General features: G+C 47.7%; 1 protein-coding gene across 3 annotated transcripts in view; it reads left to right on the forward strand.

The window, feature by feature from the left end:
* Window positions 1-3,644: 3,644 nt before the first annotated feature.
* Window positions 3,645-27,449, forward strand: part of LOC125446581 (CD166 antigen-like) — a 57,202-nt gene continuing 33,397 nt past the window's right edge. For all 3 annotated transcript variants that reach the window (XM_048520265.2, XM_048520263.2, XM_048520266.2), the window contains exons 1-5: window positions 3,645-3,793; window positions 10,728-10,837; window positions 17,760-17,961; window positions 20,230-20,294; window positions 24,355-24,442. In XM_048520265.2, coding sequence (XP_048376222.1) covers window positions 3,652-3,793; window positions 10,728-10,837; window positions 17,760-17,961; window positions 20,230-20,294; window positions 24,355-24,442 — 607 coding nt within the window. In that variant the 5' untranslated portion in view covers window positions 3,645-3,651. The remainder of the gene's footprint in view (window positions 3,794-10,727; window positions 10,838-17,759; window positions 17,962-20,229; window positions 20,295-24,354; window positions 24,443-27,449) is intronic.

Below are 27,449 nucleotides of genomic sequence, written 5' to 3' on the forward strand. Positions count from 1 at the left end.
TTTCCCCTCTTGACCTGAAACCAATGCCTTCTAGTTTTGGACACCCCCATCCTGGGAAAAAGACCTTGGCTCTTCACCTTATCCATGCTCCTCGTGATTTTATAAACCTCTATAAGGTTATCCCTCAGCTTCCGATGCTCCAGGGAAAACAGCTCCAGTCTATTCAGCCTCTCCGTAGAGTTCAAACTCTTCAAACCTGGCAACTTCCTTGCAAATCTTTTCTGAGCCCTTTCAAGCTTCACAACATCCTTTCTACAGCAGGGAGACCAGAATTGCATGCAGTATTCCAGAAGTGGCCTAACCAATGTCCTTTACAGCTGCAACATGACCTTCCAACTCCTGTACTCAATGAAGGCAATAAAGGCAAGCATACCAAACACCTTCTTCACTATCCTATCTACATGTCACACCACTTTCAGGGGACTACGAACGTGCACTCCAAGGTCACTTTGTTCAGCGACACTCCTCAGGGCCTTACCAAGAAGTGTACAAGTCCTGTCCTGATTTGCCTTTCCAAAATGCAGCACCTCACATTAATCTAAATTAAACTCTATCGGCCACTCCTCAGCACATTGGCCGGTCTGATCAAGATCCCATTGTACTCTGAGGTAACCTTCTTCGCTGTCCGCTACACCCATATGATAGAATCGTCCTCACTTGCCTGGTAGGGTGCAGCTCCAAAAACACTCAAGAAGCTCAACACCAGCCAGGACAAAGCAGCCTGCTTCATTGACACCACATCCACCACGAGCAGCAGTGTGTACCATCTACAAGATGCACCGCAGTAATTCATCACGATATCACCTTCCAAACCCATGACACTCCTGTCCAGAAGGACCAGATATATGTGAACATCACCACCTTCAAGTTCCCCTCCCAGCCACTCACCATCCTGACTTGGCAACATATAGTTGTTTCTTCACTATCATTAGGTTAAAATCCTGAAATACCCTCCCTAATGACATTGGGGATGTCCCTGCCACACATGGACTGCAGCAGTTCAAGAAGGCAGCTCACCACCACCTTATCAAGTGCAACTGGAGATATGCATTAAACACTGGAAACCAGCAACACCCATTTTCCACGAGTGAATAACAAAGTAGTAGTACGGAATGAAATGATTTGTGAGGGACGTCAAGGCGGGAGGAAAAGTTTTCAGCAGGTTTACAAGATGTGGTCAGGGAGGAAGATCGTTGCAGTGTCAAGGGAGTTCGCGTTGAAGATTCGGATTTGTCAGCAGCAACAATGACCACACTGATCACTAACAATTTGAAAACAATCACCTTGGGGTGATTCCTATATCGTGTCATTGCCTGCACAACATAGCTTACATTTTATGCCAGTCGTTAAGAACATTGTTAAGAAAAAGAAAATCATTGTGGAATTTGTAAACGGAGGCATGTAACGAAAACTTGGCAACTAAATGCGCTGACAGGAATAGGTCTACATAGCCAATCTTTACATTTTTAATGTTTGGGAGAACTCATCCAGAAAGCTAAATATTAACACTGAGAATAGGAGGGACTTCTCCTGGAAAGGTTTATTTGTGTGTATGAGGAGAGTGCTATTTGCATGTGTATATTTTAGACAATTGCTAACAAAATAAAGTTTGATGATAAATATTTTTTGGAAGTCTTTTGCCTGTCTCCTGATCAAAGACCATTTCTCGATCGACAGAGGCTACCTTTCATCGGATCACAACAACCTTTATTTATATAGCAACTTCGACTCAAAACAAAATCCTCAAGTGCATTACAGGACAATGTTATTAAACAAGGTGTGATACCGAGCTACACAAAGAGGTATTAGATCAAATGAATGAAAGTTTAGTCAAAGCCGTAAGTTCTAGGAGATCTCTTAATGGAGAAAAGCATGGTGGGGAGGTGGAGATGTGGTACAAGCAACTTCAGACCTGACCACTAATGATGAAGTGATTGCTCAAGAGGTCAGAATTAGAAGGGTGTAGACAACTAGAAGAGACACACAACCCACTCTGACTCTTAATTCACATTATCCTCCGGACCTGGAGAAGATTACTGAGATAGGAAGGGATGAGTCCTTGGAGAAGTTTTTTTAAAAAGAATGAGAATTTCAAACTCGAGATGTAACTTGACTCCGGGTCCAGAGTCAGGGCTGATAGGGGAATGGAACTTGGTGTGCATTAAGACAGTAATTTAGATCCAAAAACAGAAGCTGCTAGAAAAGCTCAGCAGGTCTGGCAGCATCTGTGAAGAGAAATAATATAGATCCTTCAGCGCATTGAATTTTCACTGGGTCTCTGCAGGGAGACTGGATCCAATCAGTGTTTTTATTCAAAGTCTGCTTGACTTTGAAGTCAGTGATGGGTATGCCATAAAACCGAGATTTCCACCCCTCTCTTGGCATCTCCAGTATCATATCTGATTAAAACTAACTCCCCACACCCTTTTGAGAGAACTGTGCAATTAGTTTGACTCCCTTGGTTCTGCCTAGCCTCTCCAGTGAGGGAAAGCTGCACTACCAGAGGTTGTCAGCTTTCAGACAAGCTTCTTGATCAACACTCTTCCTGCCCTCTGAGTTGAATATAACCAAGCCTGAATCTCTGTTTGGGAGAACAGCAGTACAGGACCCCCATAGTTCAAAGGTTCATTGTGTATCAGGGAGTAAGTACAATTAGATCAGCCACAATCAAATTGAGAGGCGGAGCGACCTACTCTGCTCCTACCACATAAGCTCTCTTCTAGTGTTTATAGACCCTTAAACCTTTTTTTTGAAGGATAACAGTCAATGCCTATTCACTCTGTATTACTTATAAACTCTCAGCTCTGCTATCACCTTAGATACCTTTTATCTTCTCATCACATAGAATCCCCACAGTGCAGATAGAGGCCAGTAGGCCAGTATAGACCTTCCAAAGAGCTGCCAACCCAAGCCCACTCTATTCCAGCGTTTCCCAAGGCTGGCCCAACTAGCCAGAACAACCCTGGACAGTGCAGATGTGGACAATCCACCTAACCCAGGAGGAGAACACAGCACTTGGCAGAAACCCATGCAAGCAAGGGGAGAATGCAAACTTTACGCAGTCACCCAAGGCTGGAATCAAACAAAGGTCCCTGGTACTGTGAGGCAGCAGTGCTAACCACTGCATAACCATGCCATCCCTATGCATTCTGTCATATAGAGCGGGGAGGCAACGGGCCAGTGGTATTATTGCCAGACATGTTAATCGAAAGACATAAGGACCTGGGTTCAAATCCTGCCATGGCAGAATTTGAGTTCAATTAAAATAATGTGGAATTAAGGTATAATTGTGACAGGCTTGAATCAATTGTCAGGGGAAAAAATGTTCACTACTGCCCTTTAGGTAAGGAAACTGTGATCCTTACCTGGTCTGCCCTACATGTGACTCCAGACCCAGAGCAATGTGGTTGACTCTTAAATGGCCTCTGGGCAAATAGGGATAGGCGGCATGAATGCTGGCCTGGCAAGCAATGCCCTCATCCTGTGCTTTTAAAACAAAAATCAGCATATGGTTAATTGGCTAATATGTTTTGGGTGCGTTAGAATGTGTGAAGACAAAAGTTTAGCTTGGCAAGTGACCCTGCAAGGAAAGGGTTAATGTTCACTGAAACTCTGTTGCTGCTGGTAGGAGTTCCCAGCTCAACAGAAGAAATGAGCTTGCGCTTGAGTTGCAGTTGGAAACTCTTAGTAAACACATCCTCAATCCTTCATATCATTCTCAGCATGGCCACTGCTCCTGCTCTTACCTACGGACTTCTAATCTCAATGTGCATTCACTGTGCCTCTTCACAGGGTAAGTATCTGATCATATTGATGCTGGGGTTCTACTCTGATTAAGGGCTATGTTGAAGGCCAGGGGCAGGATCAGAGATACTACTGGGGATAGAGATAGCATTCGGGTTATATTCGGATTAGCACTGTGACTAAAATTGGAATTAAAATTTGGTTTAATTTATAGTAAGGGCTAGGGACAAGGTCAGTATTATGGTTAATATTATAACTGAAGGTAGGAACAAGGTCATAATAAGATGTAGGTGAGTGGTAGGCTAAATGTTATGTTCAGAATTCAGGTTTAGTTCAGGATTAGGGTTAGGATAAGGGAAAGGTGTAGGGTTTGTGTTAGAATTACTATTCGATTGGGTTATGGTTCAGGTTAAAATAGATTGAGGGTTAGAGTCAGTTGTTTTTGGTTATTGTTGGGATATGGACAGGGTTGGGGCTGGAGATAGCACATGTGTTATGCTCGGATTTAGGTTCGGAGGAACGTTTAACATTAAGAATAGGATGAAGGATTAAATCAGAGTAATGGTTGAGGTTGGGAGTGCATTTAGGATTGAGGTTACAATTATGGTTACAATTAAAGCGGTGGTGAAGGGTAGGGTTGGGACAGGATTCAGTTTGTGATTGTGATTATGGTTGAGGGTCAGATTATAGTGGGGTCCAGGTTTAGGTTTAATCTGAAAAAGACTTCCTTAACAAGCTCTATCTCTCTCTCTCTCTCTCTCTCTCCCCCTCTCTCACTCTCTCTCTGGAGTGTATTTCATTCAGGAGCTGTTGGAGAACTGGACTTCTTTTAAACTTTGTCAATATGTGCATGATTTTGCTATAAATAACAGGTCTGAAACATTCCATTTCCAAAACCCACTATGCTTTTCAAATAGTGTGTCATCACAGCATAATCAGGTTGTGTATTTTCATAGGACGTGCAAACATTTCTGACATCCAGTCCGTTTGCTTCATATCATGGCTAATGTTCCGTCGAGCATAGAATTAAGGCTTCAACGGCCCCACATGGATTAACAGAGCACCTGCTATACCACCCACTCCTCATACCACCACACTCACTGTGCCCCACGCCCACCGCCTCCCGAAACCCAGTATCCCGTGTTGCGGGAATGATCTGAGGGTTTACATTTTCCATAGACTTGTGCTGGCAACTGGATTGGCAAATTGAGGAGATTATACCTTTACCCCAACAACATAAACAAAAGCGCAGGACTCAAAGTAGCATAGACTCGGAGCTATTCGGATTCACAAACAAAGGCAGATAATTGGAAAAGGTGAAGGAAAGCAAAGGAAAAGACAGGAATTCTAATGCATTATGCTCAGTATGCTGCAGTGTCAGCCCTGGGAGTAGTGAGAATCATGTACTGAAGCAGAGGGTTGTGGGTTCAAACCCCATGTCACAAATTAGAGAATAAAAATCCAACTTGATACCCCTTCTACAAAAATAAGCAGGAGCCTCACTGTCAGACAGTCAGCACTGAGAGAGTGCCATACTGTCAGACAGTCAGCACTGAGGGAGCGCCGCACTGTGGGTGGGTCAGTACTGAGAGAGTGCCGCACTGTGAGAGGGTCAGTAATGAGGCAGTACCGCAGTGTCAGAGGGTCAGTACTGAGGGAGTGCCGCACTGTCGGAGGGTCAGTACTGAGGGAGCGCTGCACTGTCAGAGGGTCAGTAATGAGGCAGTACCGCAGTGTCAGAGGGTCAGTACTGAGGGAGTGCTGCACTGTCAGAAGGTCAGTGCTGAGAGAGTGCCGCACTGTCAGAGGGTCAGTACTGAGGGAGTGCCGCACTGTGAGAGGGTCAGTACTGAGGGAGTGCCGTACTGTCAGAGGATCAGTAATGAGGGAGTGTCGCATTGTCAGGTGGTCAGTACTGAGGGAGTGCTGCACTGTCAGAAGATCAGTAATGAGGGAGTGCCGCATTGTCAGGTGGACAGTACTGAGGGAGTGCCGCACTGTCATAGGGTCAGTACTGAGGGAGTGCCACACTGTCAGAGGGTCAGTACTGAGGGAGTGCCGCATTGTCAGGTGGTCAGTACTGAGGGAGTGCCGCACTGTCAGAGGGTCAGTACTGAGGGAGTGCCGCACTGTCAGAGGGTCAGTACTGAGGGAGTGCCGCACTGTCAGAAGATCAGTAATGAGGGAGTGCCGCATTGTCAGGTGGTCAGTACTGAGGGAGTGCCGCACTGTCAGAGGGTCAGTACTGAGGGAGTGCTGCACTGTCAGACGGTCAGTACTGACGGAGTGCCGCACTGCGAGAGGGTCAGGACTGAGGGAGTGCTGCACTGTCAGAGGGTCAGTACTGAGGGAGTGCCGCACTGTCAGAGGGTCAGTACTGAGGGAGTGCCGTACTGTGGGAGGATCAGTACTGAGGGAGTGCCGCACTGTCAGAGAGTCAGTACTGAGGGAGGGCCGCACTGTGAGAGGGTTAGGACTGAGAGAGTGCCTCACTGTGGGTGGGTCAGTACTGAGAGAGTGCCTCACTGTGGGTGGGTCAGTACTGAGGGAGTGCTGCACTGTGAGAGGGTCAGTACTGAGGGAGTGCCTCACTGTGGGTGGGTCAGCATTGAGCGAGTGCCGCACTGTCAGAGGGTCAGTACTGAGGGAGTGCCACACTGTCAGAGGCTCAGTACTGAGGGAGTGCCACACTGTCAGAGGGTCAGTACTGAGGGAGTGCCACACTGGCGGAGAGTCAGTGCTGAGGGAGTGCCGCACTGTCAGAGGGTCAGTAATGAGGGAGTGCCACACTGTCAGAGGGTCAGTACTGAGGGAGTGCCACACTGGCGGAGAGTCAGTGTTGAGGGAGTGTCACACTGTCAGAGGGTCAGTAATGAGGGAGTGCCGCAATGTCAGAGGGTCAGTAATGAGGGAGTGCCACAGTGTCAGAGGGTCAGTATTGAGAGAGTGCCGCACTGTGGGAGGGTCAGTACTGAGGGAGTGCCGCACTGTCAGGCGGTCAGTACTGAGGGAGTGCCACACTGTCAGAGAGTCAGTACTGAGGGAGCGCCGCACTGTCAGAGGCTCAGTACTGAGGGAGTGCCGCACTGTCAGAGGGTCAGTACTGAGGGAGTGCCACACTGTCAGAGGGTCAGTGCTGAGGGAGTGCCGCACTGTCAGAGGGTCAGTACTGAGGGAGTGCCACACTGTCAGAGGGTCAGTACTGAAGGAGTGCCTCACTGTGGGTGGGTCAGTACTGAGCGAGTGCCGCACTGTCAGAGGGTCAGTACTGAGGGAGTGCCGCACTGTCAGAGGGTCAGTACTGAGGGAGTGCCACACTGGCGGAGAGTCAGTGCTGAGGGAGTGCCGCACTGTCAGAGGGTCAGTGCAGAGGGAGTGCCGCACTGTCAGATGGTCAGTACTGAGGGAGTGCCGCACTGTGAGAGGGTCAGGACTGAGAGAGTGCCTCACTGTGGGTGGGTCAGTTCTGAGGGAGTGCCACACTGTGGGAGGGTCAGTACTGAGGGAGCGCCGCACTGCCGGGTGGTAGCTGCTCCCCCATGAGACATTAAACTCCCAGCGTGTCCGTGCCTCCCAGAATTTTGCCGGGTAGTATGTCTTCGAGAGTATCTCTGCGCCAGCAGTCCGTAGGAACTTTCAAAGTCGCGGCTGCCTTCAATGCTTTTTTTCGCCCCTTGACAAGGAGAGCACACGCGATGCTCAGGTGTGAAAGCCCAAGGTTCTGAGCTAAGGGCTCTGATGTTAGTGAAGCGTTTGTTGCTGTTCGGTTTGGTTGGTGGGGCTGGGAGACTTCATGTTTCGGTTTGAACAGATCTGTAGGTCCAGTGGCCTGGGCGGTAACATGGGAATCGGCAGGTGCACAGGGCGAGGCATATACCGCCACCCCCCACCCCCCACAGCCCCTCAGCGTGAGACAGCGCATTGCAGAGTGAGCAAGGCGCCTGTCTGACTGAACTCAAAACACAAGAGTAGGCGACTGACGTGCGCTGTTATGACTGACCGTCAGATCTCCTTTGATCGGTTTGAATAGGGGGAAACGAAAAGGAATGAGCTCGCCCTGACAGATTGCGGGCTGATATCTCCCACAGCTGCCCTCCTACACTGCGGCGCTTGAACAATATCTCACATATTTCTGCGCCAGAGCCAGAATACATGCAGGTCCCCGTCATCCAATCTGCCGCCCTTGGGGGAAGGGTGGGACTCTCATTTTCTCTCTCTGTCTCTTCGACTCAACTTCTGCTTTCCGTCCCCAGCCTTGCCATCCCCACCTTGCTGCAGCTTAGGATCGTTCCGGCGAACTGATGGAGAGCTGCTTTTGGAGGGCAGCTCAGAGCCCGCCGTGTCGCCTGGGTTCCCACTTAGTTTGTAAAGATTTAACAGTTTCATTGTCACTGATGCTACCTCTGCACTGGGTCAATAAACACTGTACCTCTGCACTGGGTCATAAACACTGTACCTCTGCACTGGGTCAATAAACACTGTACCTCTGCACTGGGTCAATAAACACTGTAGCTCTGCACTGGACTGTTAATGCTGTACCCCTTCACTGGATCATTAGCACAGTACCTCATCACTGGATAATTAATGCTGTAGCTCTTCACTGGGTCATTAACACTGTACCTCTGCACTGGGTCAATAAACACTGTAGCTCTGCACTGGGTCAATAAACACTGTAGCTCTGCTCTGGATTATTAATGCTGTACCCCTTCACTGGATCATTAGCACAGTGCCTCATCACTGGATTATTAACTCTGTAGCTCTGCTCTGAATTGTTAATGCTGTACCTCTGCACTGGATCATTAACACTGTACCTCTGCACTGGATCATTAAAACTGTTGCTCTGCACTGGACCATTAACACTGTCCTGCTGCACCACATCACTAATACTGTACATTGGAATCTAGGAGCAGGAGGAGACAATTCAACCCCTCAAGCCGGCTCCACTCTTGATCTCAACTCAGCCTCAACACTCTCCTGCCTGCTCTCCACAACTGCTCAACCCATTTGTAATTAAAAATCTGTCTGTCTCCTCCTGAAATTTACTCAATATCCACTGCTCTCTGGGTCAGTGAATTTCACAGCTTCATGACCATTGGAGAGGAGTAATTTCTCCTCAATGCTGTTTTAAATCCTAAGACACTGACCTAGTATTCTAGATTCTCCCACATGGACAACGTCCTTTCTACATCTAATATGTCAATTTCATTTAGCATCGTTTGTACCTCAATTAGATCTCCCATTCTTCTAAACTCCAGAGAGTATAGGCCTAAATTGCTCAAATCTCTCATCATAGGACAAACTCCCCAGCTCTGGAATCAATCTTGGGAATTTCCTCTGAATTGCCTCCAATACAACTACATCCCTGCTTCAGTAAGAGACCCAAAACGGTACCAGTAAACTCAATCATTAACACAGTTCCTCTGCGCTGTACCATTATGTTTAATTCTGTGTTTTACGAAACATACAAGATTCTTCAGGGGATGTGACATTGGTAGATGTGGGAAGGTTGCTTCAACGTTGCATAAGACTCTTGGGCCAGAGGGCATCATCTCAGAATAAGAGATAATAGATTTAAGACAGAAACCCTCTCAGAGGGTAGTGAATCTGTGGAAGCCCTTACTCCTGAGTGCTGTTCAGTCTCGGTCATTAAGTATAGTCAAGTGTATTTTAATCAGTGAGGGAATCAAGGGTTATGGGGAAAAGCAGAAAAGTGGAGTTGGGAATTATCAGATTGGCCATGTTCTCATCGACCGATGAAGGAAATTCAAAGGGCTGCATGGCCAGCTTCAGCTCCTATATTCTGCACCATATCATTAACACCGTAACTACACTGTATCATTGCACTGTACCTCTGCACCATATCATTAACACTGTATTGTTACTCTGTACCTCTGCACCGTATCATTAACACTGTAATTGCACTGTACCTCTGCACTGCATCATTACACTGTACCTCTGTACCTTTTCATTAACACTGGCACTGCACGGTACCTCTTCACTGTATCATTACACTGTACCTCTGCACCATATCAATAACACTGCAACTGCACTATGCCATTACATGGTATCCCTACACCATACCACAGTACTCTACTTCTTCACTCTATCTCTACACCATGATTCCACAGTTTAGTTTTGGATGTGCCACCCACATATTGTTGGTTACTCCCCAGAACAAGTGTGTGGTGCACATTCAGGAGCTGACTTGAAATCACAAGTACTGTTTGATGCCAGCCAGCAGAAATGCGTTCCTTTTCACTCATACTCCTTTATGGGGCATCACAAAATCCTTATCGTACAGAAGGAGGCCATTTGGTACATCGTGCCTGACAGCTCTATTCCCTAGTGCCAACCTCCTGCATTTTCTCTATATCCCTGTGCACCATTTCTATCCAAATAATTGTCCATTACCCTATTGAATGCCTTAGCTGAACCTGTCCTCATTTCCAGGCAGTGGATTCCATACCCTAACTACTCCCCACATGAAAACATGTCTTTCTTATTATTTTACCCTTGCTTCATTTCTACGTCATTTTAGATCAATGACCTCTCATTCTTTTTCTCTTTACGAACAGGAACAGCTCCTCCCTATCTGCTCTACCCAGCCTGCTCATAATTTTGTAAAGTTCTAGTAAATCTCTTTGCAACCTTCCTCTGCCCAAGGAGAACAGTTCCAACGTCTTTCATCTATTCTCATGACTGAAGTTTCTCCTTCCTGGGACCATACTTGTAAATCACTTCTGCACCCTCTCTCCAATGCGTTCACATCTGTCCTGTAATTTGGCACCTACTGCTGTACGCAATATTCCAGCCGAGGTCTAACAGGAGCAGGAGCTGACACTGAGACCCATCCAGTGTCAATGAATTGCTCCCTTCTGTGTGCACACCTAAATGAAGTGACATTAAACCACACACAATCAAAATCTCAGTGGGACTGTGATTAAAACTCCAACTTTTTTTGCTATGATGTTGTTACTAAACAGGGCACCGTGAATTTGTAAATCGAACCGTTTATGCTGTATATGGGGAGAAACTCCAGTTGCCCTGTTCTGTACCCCATGGAAAGAGTGAACCAATAAGACAATGGCTTCTGGTAAGTGTCTTTTTGGGTGGTTCTCACTGTTCAAAGGCTGTGTTTGGCAGCAAACACAATGTGACTCTTGCTTTACCTTAAATAAACAATACACCCCGACTTGTGAATCAGATGATAGTGGGTTTGAGCCCCGTTCCCGGGTCTTGAGCCCAGAATCACAGCTCTCACTTCCTGTGTCGTGCTGTTGGAGTGCTGCAAAGAGCCATCTTTCAGATGAGATATCAAACCGAGGCTTCCTCCACCTTCATAGACCGGTGTAGAAGACCACACGGCATTATTTCAAAAGTGATCAGGGAAATTCTCCTCCATGTGCCGGCTAATGTTTGCCCTTTAAACTGTGAATGCCGGGACAGCATATTGAATCAGGGCCTCAGCGTGCGGGATCTTGCGGTGCCAAAAAGTAATTGTACATTGTGGCTGTGGCTCTGCAGGAGTTCCTCAGGGTAGTGTCCTAGGCCCAGCCACCATCAGCTGCTTCATCAATGACCCCTCCACCCATCATAAGGTCAGAAGAGGGGGTGATCGCCAATGATTGCACAATGTTCAGCACCATTCATAACTCCTCAGATACCGAAGCAGCCATATGCACCAAGGCTCAAACTATATCCAGGCTTTGATTGACAAGTGTCATGGAACAGTCGCACAACAATCTAACCATTATTTCTTGACATTCAATGGCATTGCAAGCAATGAAGCCCTCACTACTAATATTTTGGGGTTACCATTAACCAGGATCTCAAATGGACAAGCTGCACAAATACTATGGCTACAAAAGCAGATTAGAGGCCAGGAATACTACAATAAGTAACTCCCCAAAGCTTGTCCACCATCTATAAGGTACAAGTCGGGATGGTGATGAAATGCTTCCCATTTGCCTGCACGGGTGCAGCTACAAAAAAACACTCAAGAAACTTGGCACCATTCAGGACAAAGCAGCCCACTTGATTGGCGTCACATCCACAAGTATCCACTCCCTCCACCACCAATGGTCAGTAGCTGCCGTGTGCGCTATTGACAAAACACATTGTAGAAATTCACCAGTGATCATGGGAACTGCAGATGCTGGAGAATCCAAGATAATAAAATGTGAGGCTGGATGAACACAGCAGGCCCAGCAGCATCTCAGGAGCACAAAAGCTGACGTTTCGGGCCTAGACCCTTCATCAGAGAGGGGGATGGAGTGAGGGTTCTGGAATAAATAGGGAGAGAGGGGGAGGCGGACCGAAGATGGAGAGAAAAGAAGATAGGTGGGGAGGTCGGGAGGGGATAGGTCAGTCCAGGGAAGACGGACAGGTCAAGGAGGTGGGATGAGGTTAGTAGGCAGGAGATGGAAGTGTGGCTTGGGGTAGGAGGAAGGGATGGGTGAGAGAAAGAACAGGTTAGGGAGGCAGAGACAGGTTGGACTGGTTTTGGGATGCAGTGGGTGGAGGGGAAGAGCTGGGCTGGTTGCGTGGTGCAGTGGGGGGAGGGGACGAACTGGGCTGGTTTTGGGATGCGGTGGGGGAAGGGGAGATTTTGAAGCTGGTGAAGTCCACATTGATACCATTGGGCTGCAGGGTTCCCAAGCGGAATATGAGTTGCTGTTCCTACAACCTTCGGGTGGCATCATTGTGGCACTGCAGGAGGCCCATGATGGACATGTCATCTAAAGAATGGGAGGGGGAGTGGAAATGGTTTGCGACTGGGAGGTGCAGTTGTTTATTGCGAACCGAGCGGAGGTGTTCTGCAAAGCGGTCCCCAAGCCTCCGCTTGGTTTCCCCAATGTAGAGGAAGCCACACCGGGTACAGTGGATGCAGTATACCACATTGGCAGATGTGCAGGTGAACGTCTGCTTAATGTGGAAAGTCATCTTGGGGCCTGGGATGGGGGTGAGGGAGGAGGTGTGGGGGCAAGTGTAGCATTTCCTGCGGTTGCAGGGGATGGTGCCGGGTGTGGTGGGGTCGGAGGGCAGTGTGGAGCGAACAAGGGAGTCACGGAAAGAGTGGTCTCTCCGGAAAGCAGACAGGGGTGGGGATGGGAAAATGTCTTGGGTGGTGGGGTAGGATTGTAGATGGCGGAAGTGTCCGAGGATGATGCGTTGTATCCGGAGGTTGGTAGGATGGTGTGTGAGAACGAGGGGGATCCTCTTTGGGCGGTTGTGGCGGAGGCGGGGTGTGAGGGATGTGTTGCGGGAAATGCGGGAGACGCGGTCAAGGGCGTTCTCGACCACTGTGGGGGGAATGTTGCGGTCCTTGAAGAACTTGGACATCTGGGATGTGCGGGAGTGGAATGTCTCATTGTGGGAGCAGATGCGGCGGAGGCGGAGGAATTGGGAATAGGGGATGGAATTTTTGCAGGAGGGTGGGTGGGAGGAGGTGTATTCTAGGTAGCTGTGGGAGTCGGTGGGCTTGAAATGGACATCAGTAACAAGTTGGTTGCCTGAGATGGAGACTGAGAGATCCAGGAAGGTGAGGGATGTGCTGGAGATGGCCCAGGTGAACTGAAGGTTGGGGTGGAAGGTGTTGGTGAAGTGGATGAACTGTTCGAGCTCCTCTGGGGAGCAAGAGGCGGCGCCAATACAGTCATCAATGTACCGGAGGAAGAGGTGGGGTTTGAGGCCTATGTAGGTGCGGAAGAGGGACTGTTCCATGTAACCTACAAAGAGGCAGGCATAGCTGGGGCCCATGCGGGTGCCCGTGGCCACCCCCTTAGCCTGTAGGAAGTGGGAGGAATCGAAAGAGAAGTTGTTGAGGGTGAGGACGAGTTCGGCTAGGCGGATGAGGGTGTCGGTGGAGGGGGCCTGGTCGGGCCTGCGGGACAGGAAGAAGCGGAGGGCCTTGAGGCCTTCTGCATGCGGAATGCAGGTGTATAGGGACTGGACGTCCATGGTGAAGATGAGGTGTTGGGGGCCAGGGAATTGGAAGTCCTGGAGGAGGTGGAGGGCATGGGTGGTGTCACGGACGTAGGTAGGGAGTTCCTGGACCAAAGGGGAGAAAATGGAGTCCAGATAGGTGGAGATGAGTTCGGTGGGGCAGGAACAGTCTGAGACAATGGGTCGACCAGGGCATGCAGGTTTGTGGATTTTGGGAAGGAGATAGAAACGGGCCGTGCGGGGTTGGGGAACAATGAGGTTGGAGGCTGTGGGTGGGAGGTCCCCTGAGGTGATGAGGTCATGAATGGTGTTGGAGATGATGGTTTGGTGCTCGGGGGTCGGGTCATGATCGAGGGGGCGGTAGGAGGTGGTGTTGAAGCGGTTCACCCGCTTCCAACACAAGTCCTCCTCCTGGACACCACCCCCAGGCCTCCTACCCTCCCTCGACCACTTCATCTCTAACTGCCGTCGAGACATTAACCGCCTCAACCTCTCCACCCCTCTCACCCACTCCAACCTCTCCCCCGCAGAACAGGCAGCCCTCCGCTCCGTCCGCTCCAACCCCAACCTCACCATCAAACCCGCAGACAAGGGTAGCGCAGTGGTAGTATGGCGCACTGACCTCTACATCGCCGAGGCCAGACGCCAACTCTCCGACACCACCTCCTACCACCCCCTCGATCATGACCCCACACCCGAGCACCAAACCATCATCTCCAACACCATTCATGACCTCATCACCTCAGGGGATCTCCCACCTACAGCCTCCAACCTCATTGTTCCCCAACCCCGCACGGCCCGTTTCTATCTCCTTCCCAAAATCCACAAACCTGCCTGCCCTGGTCGACCCATCGTCTCAGCCTGTTCCTGCCCCACCGAACTCGTCTCCACCTATCTGGGCTCCATTTTCTCCCCTTTGGTCCAGGAACTCCCTATCTACGTCCGTGACACCACCCACGGCCTCCATCTCCTTCAGGACTTCCAATTCCCTGGCCCCCAACACCTCATATTCACCATGGACGTCCAGTCCCTATACACCTGCATTCCACATGCAGAAGGCCTCAAGGCCTTCCGCTTCTTCCTGTCCCGCAGGCCCGACCAGTACTCCCCCACCGACACCCTCATCCGCCTAGCCGAACTCGTCCTCACCCTCAACAACTTCTCTCTCGATTCCTCCCACTTCCTACAGACTAAGGGGGTGGCCACGGGCACCCGCATGGGCCCCAGCTATGCCTGCCTCTTTGTAGGTTACATGGAACAGTCCCTCTTCCGCACCTACATAGGCCTCAAACCCCACCTCTTCCTCCGGTACATTGATGACTGTATCGGCGCCGCCTCTTGCTCCCCAGAGGACCTCGAACAGTTCATCCACTTCACCAAATCCTTCCACCCCAACTTTCAGTTCACCTGGGCCATCTCCAGCACATCTCTCACCTTCCTGGATCTCTCAGTCTCCATCTCAGGCAACCAATTTGTTACTGATGTCCATTTCAAGCCCACCGACTCCCACAGCTACCTAGAATACACCTCCTCCCACCCACCCTCCTGCAAAAATTCCATCCCCTATTCCCAATTCCTCCGCCTCCGCCGCATCTGCTCCCACAATGAGACATTCCACTCCCGCACATCCCAGATGTCCAAGTTCTTCAAGGACCGCAACTTTCCCCCCACAGTGGTCGAGAACGCCCTTGACCGCGTCTCCCGCATTTCCCGCAACACATCCCTCACACCCCGCCCCCGCCACAACCGCCCAAAGAGGATCCCCCTCGTTCTCACACACCACCCCACCAACCTTCGGATACAACGCATCATCCTCCGACACTTCCGCCATCTACAATCCGACCGCACCACCCAAGACATTTTCCCATCCCCACCCCTGTCTGCTTTCCGGAGAGACCACTCTTTCCGTGACTCCCTTGTTCGCTCCACAATGCCCTCCAACCCCACCACACCTGGCACCTTCCTCTGCAACCGCAGGAAATGCTACACTTGCCCCCACACCTCCTCCCTCACCCCTATCCCAGGCCCCAAGATGACTTTCCACATTAAGCAGACGTTCACCTGCACATCTGCCAATGTGGTATACTGCATCCACTGTACCCGGTGTGGCTTCCTCTACATTGGGGAAACCAAGCGGAGGCTTGGGGACCGCTTTGCAGAACACCTCCGCTCGGTTCGCAATAAACAACTGCACCTCCCAGTCGCAAACCATTTCCACTCCCCCTCCCATTCTTTAGATGACATGTCCATCATGGGCCTCCTGCAGTGCCACAATGATGCCACCCGAAGGTTGTAGGAACAGCAACTCATATTCCGCTTGGGAACCCTGCAGCCCAATGGTATCAATGTGGACTTCACCAGCTTCAAAATCTCCCCTTCCCCCACCGCATCCCAAAACCAGCCCAGTTCGTCCCCTCCCCCCACTGCACCACACAACCAGCCCAGCTCTTCCCCTCCACCCACTGCATCCCAAAACCAGTCCAACCAGCCTCTGCCTCCCTAACCTGTTCTTCCTCTCATCCATCCCTTCCTCCCACCCCAAGCCGCACCCCCATCTACCTACTAACCTCATCCCACCTCCTTGACCTGTCCGTCTTCCCTGGACTGACCTATCCCCTCCCTACCTCCCCACCTATACTCTCTCCACCTATCTTCTTTTCTCTCCATCTTCGGTCCGCCTCCCCCTCTCTCCCTATTTATTCCAGAACCCTCACCCCATCCCCCTCTCTGATGAAGGGTCTAGGCCCGAAACGTCAGCTTTTGTGCTCCTGAGATGCTGCTGGGCCTCCAGCCTCACATTTCATTATCGTAGAAATTCACCAATTCTGTTTCGTCAGAAACATTCAATTCCATGACCCCTTCCGTCTAGCAGGACGAGGGCAGCAGGTATGTGGCAACACTACGACCAGCACATATCCGTGAAGCATCTCACCATCCTGATTTAGAAAGTCATCTCTGTCCCTTCACTTTCAATGGGCCAAAATCTTGGTACTCCCTTCCTGAATGTCCCTTCAGCACATGGGCAGCAATGGTTGAAGAAGGTGGCTCACCATCACCTTGGGAAAGGCAATAAATGCTGGCCCAGCCAACAATGCCTATCCCCTATGAATGTGCTTTTGAAAACATTTTTAGAAGCACTGAGTTAATTGTAAGGTTTTTAGCATTGGATAAGCAATAGCCTAGCGGTATTATCATTGGGCTAGTAGTCCAGAAACTTAGCTAATGTTCTGAGGGCCTGGGTTTGAATCCCACCACATCAGATGGTGGAATTGGAATTCAATAAAACAAAATCTGGAATTAAGAGTCTAATGATGGTCATGAAATCATCGGCAATTGATGGAAAACCCCATCTGGGTGCCCTTTGGAGAAAGAGAGATGGCATCCTCACATGGATGGCTTACAAATGGCCCACAGCAATGTGGTTGAATCTCAGCTGCCCTCTGAAATGGCCTGGCAAGCCACTCAGTAGTACCAATTTCCCCAAAGCCTCAACAAGATGCTTTGGAATGCCCCACCTTTGTAAAGGTGTTATCTTTTTCTGTCTGTTTGCAAGTCTTTTACAGAGAACCTGGTTGCAAGTACTGACTGTAAAATTGGAAGAAATCCTGGGGACTTTGCAGTGAGCTGCCCCCTCCTTGTTTCTGTCATCTTTTAGTGCCACTGGGGTGCTGCCTAATCATTTGGCAGTGGGGACCTCTTTTCCTTTAAAAATGTGCTTCATAGGCTCTTGAGAAGCAGTGGTAATGTCCCTACCTCGGGGCCACGAGGTCCAGCTTCAAATCCCACCCATCCTAGAAATGTGCAAATGGGTAAATTAAAAATAATATAAATTACCTCTTTGACCTGTCCTAATATCTCCTTACGTGGCTCTGAGTCAAGATTTAGCAATGACCACTCCTGTGTTAAGGCCCTGTAAAAGACCTTGCTATGTTAAGGGTGATATATCAATGCAAGTTGTCATTGGTGTGCTTCCCATAGCAATCCCTCGATACTTAAGGAAAGCTGCCATTTCAATGGTAAGATTTCCAGTGAGTGACCTTAACGGCTCCTTGTTTGCTTCTCCTCCCCAGAAAACTTGCCTCATGAAGCCATGGAAGCAGATTGCTGGGGTAAAGGGAGCTGAGGTGCAGAGCGATGAGAGTCACTTTCAGATGCTGGAAAATGGGACACTGCTGATCTGGTCTGTGGGCCTGGAGGATCAGGGACTGTTCAAATGCGGAGTGGCAGAGGAAGGATTGGAGATCTTCGCCGTGACCAATGTCTCAGTCTTCAGTGAGTACCACTTTTGCTTGTTATGAAGGAAAGCAGCTTTTGAGGTGTTATATTTTGGTAAGGCAAATCAGGACAGGAATTACACTGTTAGGCCCTGGGGAGTGTTGCTGAACAAAGAGATCTAGGGTGCAAGTGCACGGCTCTTGAAGGTGGAGTCACAGGTAGACAGGGTAGTGAATAAGGTGTTTGGTACACTTGCCTTCATTGGTCAGAACATTGAGGATAGGAGTTGGGAGGTCATGTTGCAGCTTTACTTTGGTGAAATGACTTTTAGAATTCTGCCCATAATTTTGGGCTCTCCGCTATAAGAAGGACGTTGTTAAACTTGACAGGGTGCAGAAAAGATTCACAAGAATGTTGCCAGGACTGGAAAGTTTGAGCTATCGGTAAGAGGCTGAATAGACTGGGGCTATTTTCCCTGGGGCATCGGAGGCCAAAGGGTGACCTTATGGAGGTTTGAAAAATCATGTGGGACAAGCATAGGGTGAATTTCCAAGACCTTTTTCCTAAGGTAAGGAAGTCCAAAACGAGCGGGCATAGGTTTAAGGTGAGAGGGGAAAGATTTAAAAAGGATGCTTTTCACCACAGAGTGGGATGCATGAATGGAATGAGCTGCCAAAGAAAGTGGGGGAGGCTGATCGCATCATTTAAAAGGCATCTATATGGACACATTAATAGGAAGGGTTCAGAGGAATATGGGCCAAATGCTGGTAAGTGGGATTATGTCATATTGGGCTATCTAGTCAGTCCAGACGAGTTGGATTGAAAGGTCTGTTTTTGTGCTGTAAGATTCTACGACTCCATTACACTGGCTCATTGAACACTTTTTAATAACTTTGCACTTCTCTGCCAATCTTTAAGCGCTTCTCCCATACGCAGGGAGATTAATTTCAAACCTCCAAAACCTGGTCCATTGAAATTGTTAAAGTTGAGACCAATTTTGCTTTTATCAAATGATCGGGAGCATCAACTCATTACAAAACATTACAGATGGCATTGTGGACCATTTATGATCCAACTGAAAAGGGGAATTTTTTGCAAAGGTCATTTGGCACATTTTTGTTCTGTCTCCCAGTGTTGCCATTTTGATAAAGCTGTCTAATGTATTATTATCATTTGGGAATTTGGATTTTAAAGTAGATGCACAATAGCTGCGTGGTTTTCTGGGGGGAAAAACACTTTTGGCAATGAGTTATTCTTGTAGGAAAAAGGACAGAGCATAGTTTGTTCCATAATCTTTTGCTCTGATTCATGTTTGTGCCTGATGTATTGGCAGACACTATTGCTTCCAAGTTGTAATGTTGAGATAGTCATTCAATTGCTTTTTCCAAAGAACAAAGAGGCTTTCTTGAAGTGAGCAATGGGGGACTCTTTTCAGAAACAGGAAATACCCATTGGACAGCATGTTTGTAGAGAGCTTGCCTTCATCTCAGTCAAATCTTAACAGGCTTCCCATCAACTGAATCAGAAAAAAAAATCATTTCTCCAAGCCAGTTGCTCCTTAAAGCCAGTTGCACTTCAAAACCAGCCCCAGGAAGAGCCTATCGCAAAGTAAGCAGCGGACACCAATCATGCGATTTCCAGACACCTTTGTTAAAAGCAAAATCTCTAACATACACAGTGAACATTCAGGTACAAATCACCAGTATATCAAAAAAACTTGAATTAAACTTTTTGTTTCCAACATCGTCCAAAATGTAAGCCCTCCAAGGAATACTGAATGTAAAGCATCTTCACAAAAGCATTCCCCACCAATATGGCTTTGAACAATCATTTACCAGTTCACACGTTTTACAGTGAATTCCTTCTGCAACATATTTGACCATTCTACTGACTTATCACAAACCTTTTGTGAGTTCCTTAGGTCCTCAGAAGGAGCTCCTACAATGGATACTGAGAGGAATGGACTAAAGCCTGAGTTAAAATGATTAATCAATAAATAGATTGATGGAGGATCAAAAGACAAAGGGATGGAGGGACTCATAGGGTTAAACAGAATGTTTTGTCAATAATTGATAAATTGGTGGGTGGATTGATTGATTGAAGTCCAAATGGACTGGGAAAGAGAGATATACAGGAAGAGAGCATTAAATTTTGACAGACAGACATTGGATATTAGAATGAATGATCAATGGATATAGAGGTAGAAAGAACATCTGCAATTGGTTTTCTACTAACTATAAGATGTTTGTGAGTTGCTCAAGTGTTGTGGTTAACTATGACAAACTTTGATCTGACAAAGCTTAATGGAACTATGTTAATTTACAGAACCACCTGCCAAACCTCAGCTGATGAAAAGCTACTTGAGCTTTACTGTAGGAGGAGATTCTGAGGTAATAATGCTTTAGTAATTGATGCAATAATTAATCCTACCATGGCAGATTATTGAATTTGAATTCAATAGAAATATGGAGTCAAAAGTCTGTTGATAATCGTGAAACTGTTATCAATTGTTGAGAGACACACATCTGGTTCCTTTAGAGCAGCGAGCTTCTGTCTTTACCTGGTCTGGGTTTCATGTGATTCCAGGCCCACAGCAGTATGGTTTATTCTTAACCGAGTAAACCACTCAAGTTGTATCAAGCCACTCAAGTCTCAAAAGAATTAAACTGCATGGATTATTGGCATTAACCAAGCGAGCAGACATGGTATACAGTCAGGAGAGTGTTGCCCTGGGAGTCCCTGATATTGACCCTAGGCCCCATGAAGCCTTAAGGCCAAATGAACAAGGTAAGATTCTGGAGATTGCCACATATCCTTCTTCTCACTGAGGATACCCTCCATTGTGTTGTTCAGCCATTCACCAAGCTAAATGAGATGGACATCAAACAGATCTATCCACTCAAGACTGAGCCACCAGGCAGCGATCTGGCATTTGACATCAATAGCAGCAGGATTGTACTCCAACAAAATCTATAAACTCATGGCCCAGTACATAGCCACTGAAGAATTGCTTTCAAGCCAGAAGATCAACCCTGGTTCAATGGAAAGTGCAGAAGAGCATGCCAGGAGCAGCACCAGGCATATCTAATAATAAGGTGTTGATCCTGGCACAAATGAAGGTGGTTTTTGTTGCTGGAGGTTAAGCAGCTCCAGGACATCACTGCAGGCATTCATCAGGGTAGTGTCCCTAGCCCAGCCATCTTGCCCAAAATAATGACCTTCCGTCCATCATAAAAGTCAGAAGTGAGATGTTCACCGATGATTGCACAAAGTTCAGCACCATTTGCAACTCCTGAAGTGCTGAAGCAATCATGTCCAAAAACAGGAAAACTTAGACAACATCCAGGTTTGGGCCGATATATGCAGGTAATACGTATGCCAAAGCAGCAAAGTTAGACAATCTAATGGAGCTAATGGCAGAAAGGTCCCTCAGTCCTGATGGCTTGCATCCTAGGATGTGAAAAGAGGCAGCTACAGAGATAGTGGATGAATTAGTTGTAATTTTCCAAAATTGTTGGATTCTGGAGGAGCACCCAAGGATTGGAAAACTAAGAATATGACATCCCCTAATCAAAAAAGGAGGGAGGAAAACAGTGGGTAACTGTAGGCAATTAGCCAACATCTATTGCGGAAAAGATAATGGAATCGTTTAATAATGTAATAGCAGAACATTTAGAAAATCACAATCTAGTCAAGCAGGGTCAGCATGGCTTCATGAAAGAGAAATTGTATCTGACCAGTTTATTAGAGTTTTTTGAGGAAGTCTCAACCAGAGTGGATAGAGGGGAACCAGTAGATGTACTGTATATAATTGGCTAATGGCCAGGAAACAGCGGGTGCAGATAAGTGATTCTTTTTCAGGTTCATGACCTATGACCAGTTCAATGCGAGGATTACAACGATTAATTACTTGGAGGAAGGATGTGAATGTGCTATTTGTAGATTACACTAAAATAGGTGGCAACGCAGGTTGTGAGAGGGATGAAAATAGTTTATAGAGAGGTAATAAATAAAAATGAGGAAGGGTTATTGGAGCCGAAACGTTAACTCTGATCTTTTCCTCACAGATGCTGCCAGACCTGCTTAGCTTTTCCAGCAATTTCTGTTTTTGTGCAGAGAAATATTGCTAGATTAAGTAAGTGGGAAATGTTGGCAATAGAAGCATAATGTGGGAGAATGTGAAGTTCTTCATTTTGGAATGGAGAACAAAAGAATAGAGTATTGGAGAAAATCTGCAGAAAGCTAGCACATGGTGGCAGCAGATAATCAGGAAGGCTCATGGAATGCTAACCTTATTTTCATGGAGTTTTCAGTTTAAGAGTAGGGAAGTCTCAATGCAATTGTACAAAGTGCTGATGAGACCACATCTGGAGTACTGTGAGGAGATTTGGTGCTGTTATTTAAGGAAAGATACCATTTCAGTGGAGGCAGTTCAGAGAAAGTTCACCAGGATGATCTGCAGCAAGGAAGGATTATCTTATGAGCAAAGGCTAAAATGGTTGGGATGGACTCTACTCACTGAATTTAGAAGAATGAGAGGTAATCTAGTTGAAACATACAGGATTCTTAAGGGGCTTGACAGGGGAAATGCTGAGAGGATGTTTCCCCCCATGGCAGGGTCTAGAACCATAGGGCATAGTCTCAGAATAAAGGAGCGTCAATTTAAGACTGAGTCTAGGAGGAATTTTCTCTCTCAGAGGACTGTGAGTCTTTGGAACTCCTTGCCACAGAGAGAGCTTTGGCTGGGGTAGAGTTTTTGTGCGTGTTTAAGGCTAAGACAGATTCCGGTAGCCAAGGGCTACAGGGCAAGGGTAGGAAAGTGAATGTGAGGGATGTTGGATCAGCCATGATCCTTTGAATGGCAGATCAGGCTTGAGGGACTGAATGGCATGCTCCTGTTCCTATTTCTTCTGGTTTTAAGGACACATGAGTGCCAAACAATGACTATCTCCAACAAGATTGAATCTAACCATCGCTCCTTGACAATAAATGGCATCACTATCACTGCCCCACTACCAATCGGGGTTGCCATTAACCACAAACTGGGCCAGACATATAAATATTAAAGCTACAAGAACAGATCAGAAGCTTGGAATCCAGCAGTGGGTAGCTAATTTCTTGACTCCCCAGTGCCTGTCCACCATCTACAAGGCATAAGTCAGGAGTGTGATGGAATACTCCCCACTTGCCTGGATGGGTGCAGCTCCAACAACACTCAAGAAGCTTGACCCCATCCAGGACGAAGTAGCCACTTGATTGGCTCCACATCCACATATGTTCACTCCCTCCACCACTGACATGCAGCAGTAGTGAATGTCATCTGCAACAAATTCTCCAAGGAGCCTTAGACACCTTCTAAACCCATGACCAATTCCACCTAGAAGGACAAGGATTGGAGATACATGAGAACACCCCACTAGCAAATCCCCTTCCAAGCCACTCACCATCCTGAGTTCATAGAACATTGAATAGAATCCCTACAGTGTAGAAACAGAGGTCTTTGGTGCAACAAGTCCACACCGACGTTCAGAATATCCCACACAGACCCATCCCCCTGTAACCCACCTAGCCTGAACACTACAGGCAAGTTAGCGTGGCCAATCCACCTAGCCTGCACGTCTTTGGATTGTGGGAGGAAACCGGAGCACCCAGAGGAAACCCACGCAGACACGGGGAGAATGTGCAAACTCCACACAGACAAAGGGTGGAATTGAACGCAGGTCCCTGGCGCTGTGAGGCAGCAGTGCTAAACGCTGTCAATATTCCGCCGATCCTTCACTGTCACTGGTTCAAAATCCTGGAACTGCACGATCAATGCAGTGAAAGATGCTCTCTGGTCTGCCAGAAACTCATTGGTCTTCCAGAGCAAGGAGTTGACCCCAACTGTGTGTTGCAGACTGGCACATTCCAAGGTCCAGGACAACACGCTGAAGGGAGCACTAAAGCTTGGGGCAGCTGTTGTCACGGCAGTTGGGAAAGACCATCATCTAAGGTCTTCCTAAAGAAGTTAATTGAGGGTCCGTTCAGCTATCAAGCCTTCCTTGTGCCACAATGCATACAAATATCGTCTTGTATGTGTAAGAGAGGTCTTTAGTTTGCCAGGATAGATGCAAATTCAAATGTTTGTTTGTTTACTTGATATACAGAACCAAACCGTATTTGTTACAATGTATATATACAAAGAGATTTTTCTTATGGATAAAGTATATTTTTGTAACTGAAAAACACAAACTGCAGTGATACAAGAAGCTCATCACCTCATTCGTAAGGGAACATAGGGATGAGCCATAAATGTTGATTGATCAGTCAATGGATTTGCACCCTTCATGAGTTGAATAAAAGCTCCTCATTCCACTTGGCTGACCTTCCTCACCATGATAAACCCAAACTGATGCTGAATAATAAATTTTTCCTCTGCCTGCCTTCAATTTTACATCTCTCTCTCCGCAGATTGGGAAGTGTATCGTAAAGGACGGCTATCCTGTCGGTAACGTTACCTGGTATAAAAATGGCAAAGTGATACTTGCCAATGGAAACGGTGAGAAACTTATGTGATCCAATGCTGCCTTCCCTTTTCAGATCTCTCCTTCGTCTCATCCCTCTGTCTCTCCCCTATCTCCTCCCACATTCCTGCTATCTGTGCTCCTGCGGGTTGGGCCTCTTTGGCATTCCCAATTTAATTAGAAGTGGGCAATAGGCGCTGGCCTAGCCTGCATGCACAAGTCCTGTGTAGATTTGCAATCTCAGGCACCACAAGCTTGGGGCAACAACTTTCAACGAAGCCCAAGAGCTGTTTGGAACCAGCTTCTGCAGGGAGAGAGCAGGGAACACTGCAGAGAGCGCGGGCCCTGAATCAGCTCACACTTCCATCGTCAATTTTCCCACACATTCCGGGCAGAGTGATGACGACGGAGCATTGGAAGAAGGCCCAACAAGGCTATAGTTGCCACGGTGGCGAAATGGGTTTTAACTCTTCCGGTAATTTTCTCCCTGCTGCAGTGCAGGAGCTGGTCTGTTATCTGGGGAGGACCTGTGCTGCATATACTTCACAGCCTCAAAAGTGGATTTCTGCAGAGACTCACTGTGGGAGTGGTCCGCAAAAACACAAATGTTATTTTCTCATCTAGGCTTTGTCGCGGCTTCCTAAGTATTTACAGATCATTGCATTTGATTAACAGTTCCAGTCAGAAGAATGTCATATTGCCCAATTCTGCTCGACTGGGCTGCAGGAATGCACCTTGATATTGTGAGTCCTGGGCTGGAACGACAACAAACACACAGTTTATACATAGTAAAATGGCCTAAGAGTAGAAACTTACATAGTGCCTTCCGTGACTGCAGGGCCTACTCCAAATGCACTCTGCTGCCAACAGAACACTGATTGATGTGTTTCCACAATGTGGGACGATTTCTGCACAGCAAGCTCCCACACACAGCAATCAGCAGATGATCTTCCTCGCGCGAGATTGTAATCTAGAAATGTTTGACAAAGGTTTTTTTAAAAAAATGTGAAAAGCTAAGGGTTTCCAGGAAAACCCAGCAGGTCAAGCAGCATCTTCGGGTAGGGGAACAAAGTTAACGGAGGGAGGGATGCAGCAGTGGTAGAAATGGGCTGGTAAACCAGAATCCGTGCTTCATGTTCTGGGATCCATGGGTTTGAATCACACCATAACAGATGGTGGAATTTGAATTCAATTATTAAGGTGGCAAATTTACATGTAGAATGTGTAAAGATTGTCAATTGCTTTTACAACCTATCTGGTTCACTAATCTCCTTCAGAGAAGGGAATCTGCTGTCCTTATCTCCGCTGGTCCACATGTGACTCCAGACCCACTGAGATGTGGTAAATATAGATAGATTGCAGATTTGGGGCAGACAAATGGCAGATAATGTTTAATCCGGACAAATGTGAGGTGATGTATTTTGGAAGATCAAATTCAGATGCGAATTATGCAATAAATGCCAGAACCCTTAGGAGCATTGACGCACAGAGGGATCTGGGCATACAGGTCCACAAATCCCTGAAAGTGGCAACACAGGTGGATAATGTGGTCAAGAAGGCATACAGCATGCTTGCCCTCATCAGCCAGGGCATCAAATATAAAAGTTGGCAAGTCATATTGTAGCTGTACAAAACTGTGGTTAGGCCATATTTGGAATATTGCGTCCAGTTCTGGTTGCCACTCTACCAGAAGGATGTGGACATGGTTTACCGGAATGTTGCCTGGTCTGGAGGGTGTCAGTTATGACAAGAGGTCAGATAAACTTGGATTGTTTTCACTGGAAAGACGAAGGCTGAGGAGCGACCTGATAGAGGCCTACGAAACTGAGAGAGGCATTAATAGGGTGGATAGGTAAAGGCTTTTTCCCAAGGTGGTCAGGTCAACTACAAGAAGGCACAGGTTCAAGGTGAGAGGGGACAAGTTTCAGGGAGAAGTGCGGGGAAAATGTTTCACCCAGAGGATGGTGGATAACTGGAACACAAGGCCAGTGGAAGTGTGGAAGAAGGCACATTAGCAATGTTTAAGGCATATCTTGATTGACACACAAGCAGGAGGGGATATCGGTGAACAGAGGAGTAGAAACCACATGTGGGCATTAAGTAGCGAGTCTAAATTAAGCATTGGAAATTGATACAGGCTTGGTGGGCTGAAGGGCCAGCTCCTGTGCTGTACGGGGTTGCATTGTGCAGGAATTAGAGGGATCATTGCCCACAGAAGCCATTTCAGAGTCTAGGGTCAAAGATTGAGGACCTGGAAAAGCACAGCAGGTCAGACAGCATCTGAGGAGCAGGGACATCAATGTTTCAGTGGAAGTCCTTCATCAGACATGGGGAGGGGCGGGGTGCTTGGAAATAAATAAAGGGAGAGGTTGGGGCTGAGGGGAAGGGTAGGAAAGATGGTGATAGATTGTGATTGGTCAGTAGGAAGGGTGGAGCAGATAAGTGAGTAGGAAGATCGACGGGTTGGGTCAGATCAGGGAGGTGAGCAGGAGGGGGAGGGCAAGACATGGGATAAGGCTGGGGGTGGAGGGATTTTGAAGCTGGTGAAGTCAATATTGAGGCCATTGGGCTGAAATCTTCCAAAGTGAAATATCACGTGTTCTTCCTCCAGTTCACATCTGGCCTCACTCTGATAGTGGAGGAGGCCAAGGATGGACATGTCACCAGGGGAGTGAGAGGGGGAGTTGAAATGGATGGCAACCAGGTTGGTTGATGTCTGCAGAGCACAGATTCTCTGCAAGCCGGTCCCCAAGTCTGCACCTGGTCTCCCTGATATAGTCCTTACTGTCTACATTTCAGAGTCTAGTTAAGAATCAACCAGATCGAGGCAGCACAGCAGTCACATGACTGGTACATGTTTACCGAAAGAGGCCATTCAGCCCACGATGCATGTAGCAGCTTGTTGAAAGAGCCTTCCATGGGTCCCACATTCTGACTGCAGGGGAGGAGCAAAAACAGAAGTGATTTTTTTTTTAACAACAATCTGATGGCATGCTGGCCACTGATACTGATCTCAGATCTTTGAGTCCAGACTAAGACTTT

The sequence above is a fragment of the Stegostoma tigrinum genome, chromosome 34, assembly GCF_030684315.1.
Source record: "Stegostoma tigrinum isolate sSteTig4 chromosome 34, sSteTig4.hap1, whole genome shotgun sequence".
Lineage (NCBI taxonomy): Eukaryota > Metazoa > Chordata > Chondrichthyes > Orectolobiformes > Stegostomatidae > Stegostoma > Stegostoma tigrinum.